This window comes from Molothrus aeneus, chromosome 1, assembly GCF_037042795.1.
Source record: "Molothrus aeneus isolate 106 chromosome 1, BPBGC_Maene_1.0, whole genome shotgun sequence".
In the NCBI taxonomy this organism is placed as follows: domain Eukaryota; kingdom Metazoa; phylum Chordata; class Aves; order Passeriformes; family Icteridae; genus Molothrus; species Molothrus aeneus.
This window is the reverse complement of record NC_089646.1, coordinates 2,753,982-2,768,321: the sequence shown is the minus strand read 5'-3', so window position 1 is coordinate 2,768,321 and position 14,340 is coordinate 2,753,982. Positions and strand designations below refer to the sequence as shown.

General features: G+C 47.2%; 2 protein-coding genes across 3 annotated transcripts; one reads left to right on the top strand and one right to left on the bottom strand.

Annotated features, from left to right (window-relative positions):
- Positions 1 to 1,062: 1,062 nt before the first annotated feature.
- Positions 1,063 to 7,108, bottom strand: HIGD1A (HIG1 hypoxia inducible domain family member 1A). Of its 2 annotated transcripts, none has more exons than XM_066550470.1 (4): positions 7,017 to 7,108; positions 5,076 to 5,183; positions 2,593 to 2,727; positions 1,063 to 1,753 (listed from the first exon to the last, which is right to left on the bottom strand). In XM_066550470.1, exons 2-4 carry the CDS (start codon positions 5,176 to 5,178, stop codon positions 1,704 to 1,706), a joined length of 288 nt encoding a protein of 95 aa, XP_066406567.1. In that variant the 5' UTR covers positions 5,179 to 5,183; positions 7,017 to 7,108; the 3' UTR covers positions 1,063 to 1,703. The 2 variants fall into 2 exon arrangements, with proteins under 2 accessions (XP_066406567.1, XP_066406557.1); XM_066550460.1 differs by having other exon boundaries at positions 6,966 to 7,023.
- A 2,940-nt stretch (positions 7,109 to 10,048) lies between these two features.
- On the top strand, positions 10,049 to 13,833 carry ACKR2 (atypical chemokine receptor 2). Its single transcript, XM_066554501.1, has 4 exons — positions 10,049 to 10,142; positions 10,329 to 10,399; positions 10,977 to 11,034; positions 12,716 to 13,833. The coding sequence occupies exons 1-4, from the start codon at positions 10,049 to 10,051 to the stop codon at positions 13,831 to 13,833; spliced, it is 1,341 nt and encodes a 446-aa protein (XP_066410598.1).
- Positions 13,834 to 14,340: the final 507 nt, after the last annotated feature.

The following is a 14,340-nucleotide window of genomic DNA, read 5'->3' as shown; positions in this document are numbered from 1 at the left end:
AAGCGTCGGGGCCCCATCCCATCGGTGTGGGAGCAGCCAAGGGCAGCAGGGTGATAGCAGCTGGGAGTCAATGAGAGCACCAGGCTAGAATTCCCTTTCCCTTCTCAGGGGATTTTTATTCTGCTCACACCATCCCTCTGTTGGGGATGGGAGCCCCCCGCCAACAAATTCATAGGCGGACAGTTATTACCTCCACTGCTCGCTTTTATTCGTGTTTAATCTCTTCCTGCTCCGTACAACAGCTCACAGAAATTACCTCCACTGCTCACTTTTATTCGTGTTTAATTTGCCCCTGCTCCATACAACAGCTCACAGAAATTACCTCCGCTGCTCACTTTTATTCGTGTTTAATCTGCCTCTGCTCCATACAACAGCTCACAGCAATTATTACCTCCACTGCTCACTTTTATTCGTGTTTAATCTGCCCCTGCTCTGTACAACAGCTCACAGAAATTATTACCTCCACTGCTCACTTTTATTTGTGTTTAATCTCTTCCTGCTCCATAGAACATTTCACAGAAATTATTACCTCCACTTCTCACTTTTATTCGTGTTTAATCTCTTCCTGCTCCATACAACAGCTCACAGAAATTACCTCCACTGCTCACTTTTATTCGTGTTTAATCTCTTCCTGCTCCGTACAACAGCTCGCAGAAATTACCTCCACTGCTCACTTTTATTCATGTTTAATCTCTTCCTGCTCCATAGAACAGCTCACAGAAATTATTACCTCCACTGCTCACTTTTATTTGTGTTTAATCTGCCCCTGCTCTGCACAATAGGTCACAGACAGGTAGGTGTAGTCTGTACCTTGTATGGGTAACATCTGAGACTGTCACCATGCAATGTGAGCTGACAGGAAAATATGTGCTTTTTTAGAAATTGGCTTTTATTTTTGTGACTGCTGTTGGAAGTACAAGGAGTTTGAGTGTAAAATAACTCACAGACAAGGTGATGGGGGGGCTTTTCAGATTTAAATGGTTTAGAATTTTCTGTGCAGAACAGTACTGCAGAAATCAGCTAGATCGTACACTTTAAAAGCATGAAACCACCAAATTAAAGTTCAGTTTTCACAATCTGTATTTTAAATGTTACATTTAGATGTTACTCAGAAGAACACTGTAAATAAAGTTACAAAATATCATAATCCAAGGGTCTGATATAGCAAAAATAGGGAGCCTGTGTCTTCGTTAACAATGAATAAATATAACATTTAAATAGCTGCAACATACTTATCTCTATGCTTTAAATAAAAAATATAGATGTTTATATAGCTCTCAATATTTTAGAAGTCATTTAGTGCTACTGGAAGCTTCTAAATTACAAAGTTGGAGGCAGAGGATAGAAAATGACAGCCAGGCTTTCCTGACAGAAGCCAGTTCAGACATCATGGTTTTGGGCAACAACAGCAGAAGAAATCACCAGTTTTAGGACTGAGTTGAAGGGGAAGATAAAGGGATTGCACTCCACAATATCCCTTAAAAACTGGGATGTGGTGGCGTCAATCAGAGAGACCCAGACCCCAATAGCCACAGGTCACATTCTGAGGCTGCCAGGTTCAGCACAGTGTACCATACACAAAATAGAACAATTCTCTAATGCCATGTATTATTTGTTTTCTTCAAGAACCCCTCACTCAGTAGGAGGTTTGGAGCTGCAGTACACAGGCCACCAGCAGGACAGGGATTTCAGACAGCTTCCCACTATTCCTTGGGCTTCACCACATACTCCTGGAACATGGAATACAGCACCCCTGCAAGACAGGGAAAAAAAGCACAATTAAAGAACTGTGTTCAATTGGAAAGGATGGGTTTCAAAATCTGAATAGTTCTCAGCAAGACAGAATTTCCCTTCCTCCTCCACATTTTTTAAATAAACACTCCAAAATTCTTCATACACAGAGAAACCGGGTATGAAAATACACAATTTATGAAAATGCAGATCCTGAGTTAATTCTAGTTGATTTTGTGGCCAAAGTCAAGCTTTTCTGATGTTCCTGCTGGGAATGCAGTACAAACAGTGTTTCATGGGATGGACATTTACACACAGAGGAGACCTGGGATGTACAGACCAGAGGCACAGTGTACATTCAGAGACACAAGTCCAGTCCTGTAAAAATACATACATATAAATATATATATGTATACACATATATATACATATAACAGTATGTATATATATAATATATACATATATATATTGTATACATGTATATATATATATAAATATATATATATAAATATGTAATACCATGGTCTACACAAGCTGTAGATCTTCCAATGCATTAAATTCAGAAACAGCAACATATTTAATGTCAGATGAACGTTTTCTTTTTTTGGTCTGTAAGAGGCAGAGATGCAGGACCTCACATTCCACATCTAGACATAATCAAAACTCCTACTCTGAAATTAAATACATAAAATCTGGTTACTCCAGAAAGGCTGATTGAGCAGCAGTAAGGAGCACAAACATCCTGAAATAAATGTTTTGGATGCTTCCAGCCAGCCATGCCAGCTCTGTTATCCACTGGAGAGATCCAGGAGGTTCTCCATGGTTTGCCATTGCCAAGCACAGCTCCCATTCCATACGTACCACACGTCAGGGCTCCCACGGCGAAGCCCTGGGCTGCCACACGCATGTGGATCAGGTGAAGGGACAGTTTCATGTCACCTCTGTGCTTCAGCTTGTACAGCCCGTAGGCCACCACGGCGGTGAAGCCAGCCATCCCTGCAAGGCAACGAGAGCATCCCTCTGAGTGGAGATCCAGGGCACCAGGAGTGAAGGGACCCACCTAAACAAAACAGCCTGTGAACCACTGAGCTGCTTGGGTTGGAAAAGACCCTGAAGATCACTGAGTCCAACCATTCCCCCACAACTGCCAAGGCCACCCCTAAACCATGTGTGGAAACCCAGGGCACTGGGAATGTTTCTGTGTCTGCTCTGGGGTGCCCTGAGCCCCAGGGCAGCACTGACTCTGACCCTCATCCATGGAGAAAGTTCCCCAGACTTCAAGATAGACTGGAACCCACAAAAGTGTGAAATAGATTCTAGAGAGCAGTGCAGGTGTGTCACTGGGTGAGAAATTGAGGTTTGGGGATTTCTAGTGTGTTGTGGATGGAAGCAAGATGGAGGGCACAGGGTGTCATCCTGGGCTTCTTCTTCCTCCTTCTCCATGGGTTTGAGTGGCATTTTGTAATTGGGCAGAAAAGTCCCCATTGCAGCTCTGTGGGATCAGTGATTGGGTTAAAAGGGAAAATAATCCAGGTGTCAGCTCTTCATTGGACAGTTTAGTCTGAAAAGACCTTGGAACAAGAGATTGTTGGCCATTTTGTGCCTTTTAATGAAAAACTGCTGAACTCCCAGCAGTGAGGCTGTTTTACTGATAAGAAATAATAAACACCTGAGTGTGAACATGAACTACTGTCTCAAGTGCCTTCAACCCAGACCCAGAGAATCCCACAACCATGTCCCCAAGTGTCACATCTATACAGCTTTTCAATCCCTGCGTGGATGGTGATTCCAGCACTGCCCTGGGCAGCCTTCTCCCTGAAATTTTTCCTAATATCCAGTCTAAACCTCCCCTGGCACAACTCTCCCATCCTAAAATAAGCCTGTTTTGGTCTAATCGCTCTGGTTTTGTGGAGTGGTAAATCCTAGCTCTGGTTTCACTCCAGTGCTACCTCATGCAATGCAATCAGTGCAGGCAAGAGCAACAGACTTCCATCAGTATTAAAATGCCAAAGGATTTTGGCATTACAGCTCAAGGTGTGAGAATTCCCTGGGTATTTTTCAGACAGAACCAGGGTTCCTCACACCTTTCCCTGCACAGACACAGCCAAGACCTCCACCCAGCTGAAGCTTAGACTCTCAGTGTGTGAATGCTCCCCGATGTATCCACTGGCCTGCTGCAGTTGCTATTTTGGGTGTTGTCACATTTGGCCAGGTGCCACCAGGACAGGACAAATCACATGTTATTGTCCCCAAACTGTGAGGAGGGAGGCTCTGCCGGGTCTCTTTCCCAGGGCCACAATTCACTGATAGTCCTTCAGCAGAGCAACCAGCCCCAGCTTTGCCAGCTCCAACACTGATGCTTTCTCAGAATACACAGAGAAATGCACAACCTTTTCCAATTCCATCTATTTCATTCCATTTTTAGGATTATTTGCACAGTTCATAGGTGCATGCCAAGTTTTAAGTGCTGTGTATATTTTACTGAGCAGAGCACGGGCAGTTTATCTTCCCTGAGCCAGAGCATTACACCAGAAAGCTGTAAACACTTAATTCACTCTCATTAAATACCATTTAAAAGTTTTAGGGCCTTCAGCCCAGCTCTGACACAGGTCAAAGGGGAGTTCTGCCAATCTGCTTCAGGGAACTGGAACTCCTGGAGTTCATGGTACAGCCCAGCAAGGTGGAGACAAAGTGCAGTGAGCACGGAAGCAGTGACGGAAATGTGCTGGCAAAAGCTTGGAACAGTTCACCCCAAGTGACCTCTCTGCTCTGCATTTAAGGTGGCTGGAAATCAAAACGTGTCCTGTGTCACACAAAAGCTGATCCCTGCTCTCCTCAGAAGCTTTTTGGAAGTCTCAACAGAGAGGCTGAGAACTGAACAACTTCCTCAAGCTGGAGTAACATAAAAGTTACTAAAAAATGCATTTTAACTAAGTGATGGTAGCAGAGGCATGAAACATTTACCAGAAAGGCTGTAATTTAAATCCTTCTAGTTTTTACAGCTTTTAAGTCACTTTGTAGTGGTCACATAATTCCCAGGAACTGTGCTCCAGAACAACTGCACAACACATTCCTTAACCACTTGACAGCATCACCTTCACATGTTTTGTAGCCCCACCTAAAAAGCCTTTCAGGGTTTGTTGGTTTGGGGTTTTTTTTTAATACTTGTAGGTTCTGAGTTTTATATTTAAGGTAACAGACCTCATTAATTTCCCTCTTTCTTTTAGGACAACTATTATGGGGAGGTAATTTCTAAGTAATTTCCTGTTTACAGAAAAAAGGTGAACAGTAATGGTGTTTCCCACATTGATTGTGCAAACACATTTCTCCATTTTTGAACTCACCAATTGGCACAAACGGCGTCTCCTTAAACTTTTTTATCAGCTTCGAGGTCTGGCTGGTCTCTGTCTCATAGTCAGGGTAAACGGATTCCTGGCTGGGTGACATTGTGGCTGTGAAGACAAAGAACCTCCCTTCAGGCTTTGGAAAGCCCAAATAAAGAGAAGCTTTAGGGAAAGAAAATCCCTTATCACAAATATCCAGGTAGTGAGAGATAAGAACAGGCATCATAGAAAGATGGTTTAATTCAAGTGAAGCCTTGGGAAGCAGGACTCTGCTCACCAGGAGAGGTAAGAATGAAACAAAACCAAAAAAAGTAGGAGAACAACAAATTTCTGCCATCTGTTCACACCATAAGAGATCCCAGTGACCCCTCTCCATAGTCACAGAAAGCTTTGGTCACTGCCTGCCTTTCCTTTTAGGAATTCCATGCCTCACCACTCCGCTTGGCTTTCGCAGGCTGGTCCTTTATGGCACTTCTGACCTCAGCAAAGTTCACTTCTCCCCCTCATTCCCTGCCAAGAGCAGCAGCCACAGCAGGTGGGTTGGGAAGCACAAGGTCAGCCCTGCCTGGCAGCTCCTCAGTCACCACAGCCTGTCCCACATCATCATAACTCCCAATTCCTGATGGAGAACACAGGGATGGAAAACAGCCACCACCAAGGAGTTGAGCAAGTCCTGAAGCCCTCAATAGGTGCAGACTTGTGAGGGGTCACATCAGGAGGAGACATCATCCACAGGTGATTTCTCACCTTCCCCCAAGGAAAATAAAAAGCAGCAACATCTTGAGAAGGCCTCCACTCACAGAACCATCATCATCATCAAAGTGAGACCATCCTCCAGAACTTCCCAGCTTTTTGTGTTGGGAATTGCAAGGATTACACCAAGACCTGTTCCCTCCTCAGTGCTCGGCATAAGCATCACTCAGTTAATGACAATTTCTGCCAGTGACACCACAGAGGGCCCTGCTAGAAAAATCTCTACTGCTATTGTTCAGCTCTGCCACCAACAGCAAAACGCAGCTCAGGGGCACTTAGAAAGGCTGCAAGCTCTCAGAATAAACCAAGAGGAATTTCATTAAGCAGGTGCCAGTAACCTTAGGCAGAAGAGACATTTCAAAGGTGGCCGTGCTGCCTGGTTACACAGCATTTCGAGCACACCCATGCGAGCAGACTGACTGGTTCTCAAACCATTTCCTCTGCAAGGCAAAAGGATTTGGTTTCTCTATCTCTCTAAGATTTGGCCCGTGCTGTAACCACTCTTATTTGCTGAATGTAAACTATAATTTTAGCCTGACTCATTCAGAGACGGTAACAAGAGCTGTCCATCACTCAGCAGAGGAGGAGACAGCCAGAGGTGAGATTTACACAAGAAAATTATTTTAAAAGTGAAACAATTCATCCACCACGGGAAGTTTCTGTGACCTTCAGCTCACACCAAGATGGGCACAGGGCAGAAGAAGCTGGGTGGAACACACGGCCCGGCCTGTTCGGTTCGGCAAGGTCAGGGCACCTGTGTGACCGGTGTCACCCGCGGGGAGGGACACTGAGGGAGGACCATGGGTGGGGAGGTGACAGGTCCCAGCATCCCTCCCGGCAAGGGGGAGGCCCTGGGTACCCCTAGGCTCCTTTCCGCCAGCCCAGCTCCACGTGGGGATCCTTCCCCGCTCCAGCCCCAGGCCCCCGCACCCCACATGGGGACTGTTCCCGACTGCGGCCCCAGGCACCTTCACCGCACTCCGGCCTTCTGCCCCACGTCCCCTCTGCTCCACTCCTGCCCCAGTCACCTTCCCCCCACATGGGAGCCCTTCCTGGCTCCAGCCCCAGGCACCTGCAGCGCCCACAGAACTCAGGCTGTGTGCCCGGGGTCCCGCCCGCCCCAGACCCGGCTCTCACCGCGCTGATCCGATACCGGCCGGCGTCTGCCGCGCCCGGGCCCGCCCCTACCTCTTATTGGCGGCTTCCGCCCCGCCCCTCCGCCGGAACCACAACTCCCAGCGTGCCCCGCGCCCGCGCGCCCAACGACAGCCAATCCGGAGCGGGACCGCGACCACCGCTTCCTTATACGGGCGCGGGGGTGGGGCCGGCGGTGACGTCAGCGCGCGGTGCTCCGCATTGCGGCGGGGAGGCGGTGGCGGCCGGGAGGGGGCGCTGCGGGGCCCGGCCTGGCCTCAGCCCCGGCCTCAGCCCCGGCCTCGCGGTACCGAGAGCCGGGTGGGGGCTTGGACTCTGGGTTAGCCCCAAAACCAGCAAAATAGCGGGTTCGGCAACAGGGCGGAAAAACGGCTCCTGGTGGTTCTGCGGCTTGTCTGCTTTTCGCTACAAAAACGTCCCGTGTTGTCACACTGTGACGTGGAGTCAGATAGGGAGGGACTGTTGGCAACACCACGGAGTGACAGGACAAGGGCAGGCAGTTTTAAAGAAAAAGGGAAGAGCTTTAGATTAGATATTGGGAAGGAATTGTTCCCTGGGAGTTGGTGAGGCCCTGGCACAGGGTGCCCAGAGCAGCTGTGGTGGCCTCTGGATCCCTGGAAGTGCCCAAGGCCAGGCTGGATGGGGCCTGGAGCACCCTGGGACAGTGCAAGGTGTCCCTGCCCATGGCTGGGGATGGGATTGTACGGAAAATCCCTCTGGGAAAAGGCAGTGTCCATAGAGGAGACAGAGGATCCTGCAGCTTCAGTCAGTAAAGGGAGAGAGGCCCTGGGGCACATCCCCGCGGGGTTTTCTCTCCCGAGGTTCCTTTTATCCCAAATCCGCCGCTCGCTCGGTGCCCTCTGCCTTCCCCCTCTGGCCGAGGTACCAGGGAGGTGCAGCCTTCCCGAACCGCCTGCCACATATCCCCCCTTGAACAGGTTATTTACCCCAAAGTTTAGAAACTCGGGGTTGTGCGGCCCCATTTGGCTGTTTAGGAGTCAAACTGCCCAGGTTCTGGAACAAACCCATGGTTGAAGTTGGGAGAGACATTAAGCCCCATTTCAAAGCCGGTAGCAGCCATCCCTTCAGCCATGGAATTGTTTGTAAAGACATCAGCACACATCTTCCCTATGAGATGAGATGGTCTTTAAGGTCCTTTCCCACCTAAACACTATGGGAATCCTTAAAATCAGAGGGCTTTGAGAAAGCTACAAAAAGCAAGCCTCAGAGGCAGCAAAACTGCAGTTAGAGCTAAACAGTAGCCATAAGATTTGTCAGCAGAAAAATTGTATTAGAAGTAGACACATGGAACAATAGTCTGTGTATTAACACTTATCTAAAATAACTCCCTAAGCTACAAAAAGTATATCTAGTGATATTATAGTATATCTAGAGATATATAGTATCTACTCCAATAGTATATCTAGAGATATTTAGAAGTTCTAAGCTTAATAATGGAGCTCTGTGCATTGTATCTCAAAGCTTACAAGCAGGTATTGTATTTGAAATAAGCAAGCATTGTTTAACCAAAGGTACGTGTGCTTATAGTGGTTGGATAGAACTACTGTCAATGTGCTTTTGCTTTGTGTGATTGGTCAAAAAACTTTTAAAGTGAATTGTAACATGAAGTTCTTGGTCTGCTGCCTGGGATGTGAGCTGCTGGCATCTTCCCATTGTCATGACCATGTAATGAGACTGATGCTGGAAAATAAAACAGCTTGAGATGCATTCCTCAGCAGTCCTGTCCTGTTGGTGATTTGTACATAAACCCCCAACCAGCAATAAACACTTCTGAGATTCTGTGAAATTTGGGTTCTTAGTCCTTTGCTGAAAAGCTCCCAACCTGATGTCAGAATCATGGAATGGTTTGGGTTGGAAGAGACCTTAAAGTTCATCCCATTCCACCCCCTACCACGGGCAGGGACACCTTCCACCAGATCAGGTTGCTCCAAGCCCCATCCAACTCGGAACACTTCCAGGAATGGGACAGCCACAGCTCCTCTGGCTTTCCCTCAGCCTGATTTTCTTGCTGCTGAATCATGTAATTGACTGTGTTTTCCCATATTTCAGCTTTCAAGCAGACCTAGTTTTACCCCCACTCTGTGCCAGGATTTTGATGCCAAAACACAGCCTAGAAATTGCTCCTGACTTAAACCATATTCTGGAAGAGGAAGAAGAATCCACTGGGATCCCAAAGATGCCTAAAACCTTCTCCTAAATCTGAGAACGGCTTGTCAGAGCAAAACAGCAAATATAAATCCTTTTGTCCCTAAGCCCAGTGCTCCTGTGTGCTGTTTGTACCTCCCCATCTCTGAGCTGGGGGAAGGCAGAGCTGCTGCTCCTGCAGGGTCACTCTGCCACCGACATGTGGCATTTTGGGCAGCATAAAATAAAGTGGCTCAGACAAGCCTGCATCTCTCTAAATGTGCTGCCCATTACCCCTAATCTGGTTACTTTAATTGCCAAAGCCATTAGGGCCCTGCAGTCTGAAAGGAAACAAAAAATCGATGCAATTACCAGCCCTGAAATTGAGTTAATATCTTGTAATAAATTACAGTGAAGGCCACTTTCTCCAGTGACTCTCAGAGGCACATTTAATTCTCTGCTTCGGGGCAGAAACTCAATTAAAAACAAAAACTTATTTCATTTTAATTGCTGGCCTAATGAAACCTCTGTCACCTGCAGCTTTCTGGTGTGGGTGTCCAGTATCTCAGCTCTATGAGTGGCTTCTTGCTCTCTGCTAATGTGTGTGTTGCACACATATTATAATAATATTTATGTATTATAGGGTATATTTTAAGTGCAGCAGCAGCTGATTGTGGCAAACATGGAAATGGGTAAAAATAACAAATTTCTTTTTGTGAATCCTCTGTGAATCTCTGTGGATGTGGAGCTGTGGCCATCACTGCTGCTCTGCTCTCCTGTTTTTACCAGGCTGGTTTGGGGTGAATAAAATGCACTGGAATTGCCACAGGGGGAGCCTTGGCACAACCAGGGTGTTCCCATGGCCCTGTTTGTTGGTGAGATGAGGAAATGAGCAGGAGTGTGACCACTCGCCCATGCTGATGCCCAAAAACTCCTGCAATAAACCACTTCATCAGAAATGCCTTTGGCAGAGGCCATTTCTGGTCTGTCAGAGGATGAGGATCCTGCAGCATCAGATTTCCTGGAAAACACAAGGACATCGTACAGCAGGGGCTCAGCCCTGGGAGCTGTTGTAGATGTTGTGCTCAAACACAGGGTGGAGAGCACTCTTCCAGAGCTGCCAAGGAATGATAAAAAGCAGGAAAACAAAACCAAACCAGGGAGGTTATTCTGAGCTCACATTTCCTGACTGTCCTCTTGCACAAACGAAAGAAGTTTGTAAAAGCCTGGTTCAAGCCTCTGGCAGGATGGAAAGAGGAGAAGAAGCTCCTGTAAGTGCCTTTTCTGCTCCTTGCTTGTAGACAAGGCTGCACAAGAAACCTGGCAAGGCTCTCTTGTGTTTTTGAGGGGTAGCCAGCTTGGGGCTGGGATTAATTACTGAGCTCAGCCCTCCCTTCCACTCTGAGGTACGGGGTGGGGATGGGGACGCCAGTGCCGGGCTGATGTGGAGGGAGAAGGATGTGGCAGAGGGAGAAAAGGCATCTCAGTGGGCTGGAAGAAACCCCAAATGCAAATTTTGGGAATGGTCTGTGCTGGTGTGGGCCGAGGGGGTGTGAGGGGGAAGGTGTTTATGAGTCTCGGGTGTTGCTGTGATCAGCAGAGTGTGCAGCCTTGGTTTCCTCTCAAAGGTCTGCAGTCACAGCTGAGGGTGAATTTCCTCCAAAATATGACACAGAAAAGAAATTTTTAAAAGCTCATTCCCAGACAAGTCTTTTTGTGGCTCTTTCCCATGGCAGATCCCTGCTCTCCCACTGTTCTGTCTGAAGTGCTCTGCAGCACTTGCCAAAGAACTGAGACAGCACAAAAACATTTCAATCCAGCTCAAATCCATTTTTCTTTTCTTTTCAGCTGCCTGAAACTATGTGGAATGGGTATTTAAGCAATTTCAGTCATGGGACCACAGGAGGTATGTCCAGAGCTTCACCCTTTACAGCTGCACACCCACTCTGAGCTCTGGGGTGGAGGGGCACCCCTTTCCCTGGGTGTTTGTGGGGAGGGAGCCATCCCTAAACCCTGCACATCTCTGCAGGGACAGACAGATCCTCGAGGAGAGACCAGAGCTACACAGCCAGGCCTCTTTGGGATTGCTGGAAAATGAGCTCCAGGGAAAAGATAGGTAGCTTTGGCCATGGCTGAAAAAATGTCTGCTTTAAGGGTAGAGGGGTGTTTACACAATTTTTTGCAAAACTGTTTTTTGTTTTGCTGTCAAAAGATTAACCTTGGTTTATAAACTCCTCTTTAACCTTCAAAGTGCCAACAGCACCAGGCATCTGCTACTGTGAAATGGGCTCCTCAGTGACAACTTTTTTACTCTAAAATCAGATCCCAAAAGTAGGAGGCTCCCAATCACTCACCATTTCCTGAAATCGGGGCTGCAGCCATCTGTGACGCCCACAGTTCCAGGGAGTGACCGCTGCAGGGGTTGTCTCATGCCTTGTCTCATGCAGAAGTGATTCCAGCAATGTTCTTCCAGCTGAATCTCTCCCTCTCACCATAATTCAGGACTGGATTCTGGTGCCTACATGTATTCACCTTGGATGAGTCTTTGAGCAGCCTGGGATAATGGAAGGTGTCCCTGCCCAGGGCAGGAGGGTTGGAACAAGATGTTCTTCAAGGTCTCTTCAACCCAAACCATTCTGGGATCCTATGAATTCTATATTTTCCACTTACAAATGCCTTTTACCAGAATCCATGTCTTCTTGTCCTAGAGTTGGCATGGAGAGGGGTCCATGTCCTCCCAGGAGCAGGGAGATGTTCAGCATTTCCCCTCTGGGAACAGCCCCACTGCCATAAAGGTGCTGGTGGCAGGTTCTTCCTTACCAAGAATTGAGATGTTGCTTTCTTAGTAGTGACCCAGGTGAATATAAGCAGCTCACAGTGAGCTGTGGTGGTGGATTTCCTGTAATTTGGAGCAGAAACTTCACTAAAAGCTTGTGGTGGTGCCAGGAGGAAGTAGTGACTTATGTCAGAGGAAACCATGCTCATTCATTTTTATGTGTCTGAGTAAGGAAAGCAGAATTAATTTTGGGTTTTGGTTTTGGTTTTTGTTTTTTTTTTTTGTTTTTTTTTTAATATGTACAAGTAGACAGCTATCCCCATACTTAAGCAAAGTTGTTCAGGACACAAAATACTCACCAGACAGTGGCAGAAATTTAAACCCATGAAATTCCTGTACTTGAATGGAGCCTACAAGAAAGACAAAGAGGCACTTTTTACAGGAGCATGGAGTGACAGGAAAAGGGGGAATGGCTTCCAGCTGAAAGAGGGTGGGTTTGGACCAGATATTAGGAGGAAGTTCTTTGCTGTGAGGCCCTGGCACAGGTTCTCAGAGAAGCTATGGCTGCCCCTGGATCCCTGGAAGTGTCCAAGGCCAAGTTGGACAGAGCTAGGGGCAACCTGGGATAGTGGAAGGTGTCCCTGCCCATGACAGGGGGTTGGAATGAGATGATCTTGAAGGTCCCTTCCAGCCCAAACCATTCCATGATTCTATGAACTAAACATCTCTGTGTTTCACATTTCCTCTGTGATGTGCTGTTTGCTTCCTGTGTGAATTGGAACCACATTTGATCCCTTTTCCTTGCTCCTAGGCAGCCACTGGACAAACACAAGCTCAGGAGTGACAGCAGCAACCACAGACACGTGGCTGGATGCTGCCAATTCGAGTGAGTACCTGTACGAGTACCTGGATGACGAGGATTATGGGCTCTATGGCCTCTGCACCAAAGAGGAGGTGCTGTCCTTCAGCAGGGTGTTCTTGCCATCATTTTACACTGTGATCTTCCTGCTTGGAATGGCTGGGAATGCTCTCCTGTTTACTGTCCTCCTCATGTACATCAAGAAGAAGAAGAAGATGACTGAGTTGTATCTGCTGAACCTGGTGGTTTCAGACTTCTTCCTGCTACTGACCCTTCCTTTCTGGGCTCTGTACATTTCTCAGTGGGTCACCTGGGACATCTTGTGCCCATTCATAAATGCCATGTACACTCTGAACTTCTACAGTGGCATCTTCTTTGTGAGCTGCATGAGCCTGGACATGTACCTGCAGATAGTTCATGCTTGGTCTCCTCACAGCTCCACGGTGTGGAGAAATTCCATCCTCATCTTGTTGGTGATGTGGGTCCTTTCCATAGCTCTCTCCATTCCTGATGGCCTTTTCACCAGCACAAGGCAAATGCACAACAAAACCATCATGTGCACCCAGGATTATGGCCAGGAACATTTATTTTGGAAAGTTGTCTTTCGGGTGATTCAAAACATCCTGGGATTCCTTTTCCCCTTCCTCTTCATGACCTTCTGCTACTCCCGCATTGCCTGTGTGCTCAGCACCTCCCAGATACCTGGCTCCAGGAGAGCTCTCTGCTTAGTCCTTACTCTGGTGGGGGTCTTCTTTGTGCTGTGGTGTCCTTACAACATTGTGCTCATCCTCCACTCCCTGCAAGACGTTGGTGTGATCAGGAGCTGTGAAAGCAGCAGGAAACTGGACTATGCCCTGCAGGTCACGGAGAGCTTGTCCTTTGTCCACTGCTGTCTCAACCCCTTGCTCTATGCTTTTGTGAAGAAACGGTTCAGGGCATATTTGTGGAAGATCCCTCAGGCCATTTTTAGGAGAGGTGCTTTCTTTTCCATCCAGGACTCCCAGACGAGCCCGTCTTGCAGCAGATACGCAGCTGAGATAGAAATGTTGAGCATCACAAATGCCTCATAAATATTTACATTATTTACATTATTTACATTATTTACATTATTTACATTATTTACATGATGTGTGAGCCCTCTGTCCTGCCCATGATGGAGTTGGTGTGAGCCCACAGCACTGTGTAACCAGATAGTTCATCCCAGCAACAGGCTTGAGATGAGGACTTTACATAACTGGGATTGGAAAAGTGCATGTGGGATCTGTTTCTGTTGCAAGTGGAATTATTATGAAAGACTTGTCCTGGACTTACACTAGTGGAAGAAACCCAGTTCCCCTCTGGAGTATATGAGGCAGTAGCAAATAAAGGATCAGATTTCTCAATGTTTTGCCTTTAAAAATGCAAATTAAAACTTGAGGAGAGATTCTCCTCCTCCCTGGTGTGGGCTGAGGAATGGAATTCCATGCTCATCCATCAGGCCAGAAAGACTGCCAAGGGATGGCTTTGTTTCTCCTGGCTCTTACCATCTGCCAGATGATTTAACCAGGACAATCTTGTTTCCTACCAGGAGATAAACA